A 4,147-nucleotide genomic window follows, 5' to 3' on the forward strand; every position below is an offset into this window, starting at 1 on the left:
CTTGAGTACTTCATAAAATATAGCAGTCAAATGCATAGCTCCCACTGTTCCTTTACAAAAACAGTACAGCAATGGTTGTTTGAAACATGAAAAAATGCCACTAATCATTATCACCAACACACTGTTCGCAATTTTAGCTGTGCCTCATATGTCAAATTTGCCATTAGAGACATTTCATCCAATGACATATTCACAAGTTTATCAATATAAGAAAAATGTTGCACCTTTTGCTTTAAAAGATGGAATATATAGTCACTTATCCCACATTTTATTTGTATGCCTTCCACATACCTTTGTAATGTACGCACTGATGGAAGCATAAAACATTCTGACAAAAACCTGTATGCCTGAGTGCTGTAATATAATAAATTTAAGAGGAAACAGATTATTTTCGTCTTTCCATCTTGCAGCACGTTTTTCTCTCAATGGCATGGTAATCTGGCTTACCAACAAGTCAAGGGCACTTTTTTTAAATATCGGGGTCCTACAGTCTTTAACATTCGTTTGTCCTTGTTCACTTGCTCCTTCTGATACAGTTTCTGTCGCTGTCTGTAGGCACTTTCCTTGTCCCGTAATAGTTTCGCTCAAAGTCTAGCGATTTGCACATTCTGACACTTCACACGCTTTTGTAAGACACGAACAGCTGCACATAATCTAACCACTTCATCGTCAAAGCAAGTCCGTGTTGACGATTCACACGAATCTGGCACTGATACATGCAGAGTTGAACCGGCTGCTTCTGTGTCATAGGACTGTTTTATTGCTTTAGATTGACTGTCGAATCTTTGTGGCAGTTTCCTCTTCATCGTCAGCTGAGGTGGCTTATTTGGAATGTCAAACAGTGTGGGTACTGCATTCCACACGAGTCTGTTGTTGTCTGCGTTCATGAACTGGTTTTGTTCGAAATGTGGCGAACAAAACCTAATATTATTATACAGGTACACTGGTTCTTTCTTAATGAGGCCTTCTCGCCTGCTATTAACAAGCCATTTTCTGCTCCTAAAACGAAACATTCATCATTTATACACATATAGTTTGCAAGTGAATCCTGACGATACAGTTTAGTAACATGATGGTATATACCTCTCAGGATCCTTAGGAAACCTAAAAAAAGACAGCTGTGGTGTCTTCTTCCTGTTGTTAGTGCAATTTATTGCGCTACAAACGCTCCCGCCAGTAAAAGCCATTGTATAAATCGAAATAAACAACCACTATTCTCTTTTCATGATCGCGGCGAATTCACAGTGTAACGCAGCAGCCTCTTAGGGCGCTGCTGGCGCTGTAAGCAACAAAATCGAGGCGAAGTGTCGCTACTGTTATGATGTATCGAAGAATAGCAAAGAGACTGATTACGAGTGGAAACTTGTGAATTGTGTAAAATATCTTTGACGTTGGAGTCGTCTTTGACTATTGTTTTGGTGTGTGTTGACGGAAGAACAATGGGAAGGTCGCCGTCATAAATAATTTTGAATTATGTTACTATTATTTTTGTATCAACTAAAAAGAAGAAACTACATTTGAAGAAACTGTATTTGAAACACCAAAATGAGAGAAACACGTTGAACCACGTCTTTTCTGCAGCCGACAACGATGCATTGTGGAATCATACTTAGACAACTGAAGCCTAGACTAATATCGCCTTGCAAACGTCTAACGGAAAAGGTACTGTCACGAAATATGGCAAATTTAAGTAAATAAAAAATAGTGATCATATTTTCAACTTGTGTCTTAGCCGGGATGCCATATTTCAACTGGGGACTGTAGCCGGGATATTGTGTTCACGAGATTTTGAACAGTGCTACGAGGAAGAACAGTTTTGTGTGTTAATACCTGTTTCTTCAGAATGTGTGTTACAGTGTTTGTGTTCATCGGGAAGTAAAAGTTTTGGAGAAGAAATGTTTCGGCAAAAAATATAATTTTCGACAGAAGAAAATACTTCAAGAATTTTGGTCAACAATCACATGGATGGAAAACGTGGTTTTGCAACAGTAGAAGAGTGTTCCAGATAAGTCAGGAAAACCTCGTATTTTGATAATACAATATTTTTATCTTGTTTTATATTGTTGTGTATAAATTTTTGTTCTTCACAATGACTTACGAGTTTTTCGAGAGTATTGTGCCTAAAGTAGAAAGTAGTAATTTAATAGACTTCGAACATCAGGACAGGTCAAATCAAAGAGAAAGAACCGATCAATTTGATTTAAAAAGTTTTCTTGTAAATTTCACGAAAGAAATTAAACAATCAGTTGACGACAATAAGACTTACCGGGATGAAAAAATTGATAACATTTTGTTGCAAGTCCAAGCAGTCAATAGCCAAGTGGGTGAGCTTTCGAACAGAGTTGGCAGTGTTGAGGAAAAAATTGAATCTGTGGAAGCAAAAGTAAATGAAATTGATGCTAAATTGAGCGGTGAAATTAATACTGTAAAAAATGACTTACTGGTAGATAGGGAACGAAATTTAATGTATTTTAATGAGATAAAAGGGGATATAAAAAATTTGGATGAGAATACAAAAAGTTTGACAATCGTTTGGTTACTCTAGAAGAAAAAGTAGAATGCAATGATTTAGAAAACAAAAAATCTGTCAAAGAACTTAGCGAAAAAATTGAAAGTTTTAACATTGAATTTCAAAGCAAAAATTACAATGTCAACACATGTAATCTTGTATCTAATATTCCACTGAAGCACTTTTCGGTAGATGGACCCTTACATCCTGTTGATTTTATGCTGTATTGTAAGGATTGTTTTTTACCTCACTCACCAGATGAAATAAAAATTAAATTTGTGAAAAAATTCTTAGAAGGGGAAGCTTTGACTTGGGCAAACCAGATTGTAACTCTGGAAAAATTTTGGGATGATCTTAAACAAACTAGAATCAAAAGTGAATTTTTGAATGGGCGAAACTATAGAGAATCAGATGGGAGCATGAAACAATTTTGCAAAAGTGAACTTCAAAAACTTATTCATTTAACAAAACCTTTGAATGACTTGATCAAAATTGATACCTTAAAGAGAAGATTGCCATCAGCAATGCAGTTGAGTTTAGTTCATTGTCCTGATGGGTTTACTCAGAAAGGTAAAGGTCAAAATTGGGGAAATGACAACTTTCAAAAAAGGGAACAAAACAATTATCATGGCGTCAGTCAAAATTCAGGGGGATATAACAATTTTGAAAAGAAGGACCATAGATTTTATCCAAAACAAGAACAACATTTTCACATTAATAATCAACAAAATAGAGAACACTTTAGGGATCAAAATCACAGAAATTTTGATAGAGGTCCGTACAATAGGAACTACCAACAATCAGGTAATGTTTGGCATAGGAATGGGATCAGAAATGTTGAACCGAGCGAGGTGGCGCAGTGGTTAGACACTGGACTCGCATTCGGGAGGACGACGGTTCAATCCCGCGTCCGGCCATCCTGATTTAGGTTTTCCGTGATTTCCCTAAATCACTCCAGGCAAATGCCGGAATGGTTCCTCTGAAAGGGCACGGCCGAATTCCTTCCCCATCCTTCCCTAATCCGATGAGACCGTTGACCTCGCTGGCTGGTTCCCTTCCCCGAAACCAACCAACCAGAAATGTTGATCAGAGACATTGGCAGAACCACAATCACCAGTTCATACAGGAACCGGAAATAAAAAACGAGTAGACGCCCCCTTGAAGGTCCGCAAGGTTGAGGCAGAAGGTGAGCATGATGAAAGGACCAATGGATGTGACTATCATAAACCCAAACATGACAGTTCCAAACCTAAGCTATCACATGAGGTTATTAGTTGTTACTTATTGAAAAAATTTCAAGAGGAAAATAATATTGATAAAGATAAAATTTTCAGTACACAAGAACATACAGTAGATAAAAGTAATTGTGATTCATTTAATTTAACAGAGTTTTACACTCGGGCAGAAAAGAACAACACTTTGTCAGATGATGTAATTTGTAGTAGTTCAGAGATGTGTGTGAATGAAAGAGAGAATGCATGCTGTGAGAATGAAAATGTTGGTGAAAGGGATCTGGTAACTTTAGAAAGGGGAAATAATATTTTGGGGAATAATTTGAATGTGTATGACCTGAATATGTGTAATGATAATGATGTTGTTGATAAAGTTGATAATGATGGTAATGGTATTGATGATGAT

At 36.8% G+C, this 4,147-nt stretch overlaps 1 protein-coding gene across 1 annotated transcript; it reads right to left on the minus strand.

Moving 5' to 3' along the window:
• Window positions 1–407: 407 nt before the first annotated feature.
• LOC126440382 (52 kDa repressor of the inhibitor of the protein kinase-like) lies at window positions 408–1,235 on the minus strand. Its single transcript, XM_050090666.1, has 2 exons — window positions 1,084–1,235; window positions 408–999 (listed from the first exon to the last, which is right to left on the minus strand). The coding sequence occupies exons 1-2, from the start codon at window positions 1,185–1,187 to the stop codon at window positions 585–587; spliced, it is 519 nt and encodes a 172-aa protein (XP_049946623.1). The 5' UTR covers window positions 1,188–1,235; the 3' UTR covers window positions 408–584.
• Between the last annotated feature and the right edge of the window lie 2,912 nt (window positions 1,236–4,147).

Source organism: Schistocerca serialis, unplaced genomic scaffold (assembly GCF_023864345.2).
Source record: "Schistocerca serialis cubense isolate TAMUIC-IGC-003099 unplaced genomic scaffold, iqSchSeri2.2 HiC_scaffold_1362, whole genome shotgun sequence".
Taxonomy (NCBI): Eukaryota; Metazoa; Arthropoda; class Insecta; order Orthoptera; family Acrididae; genus Schistocerca; species Schistocerca serialis.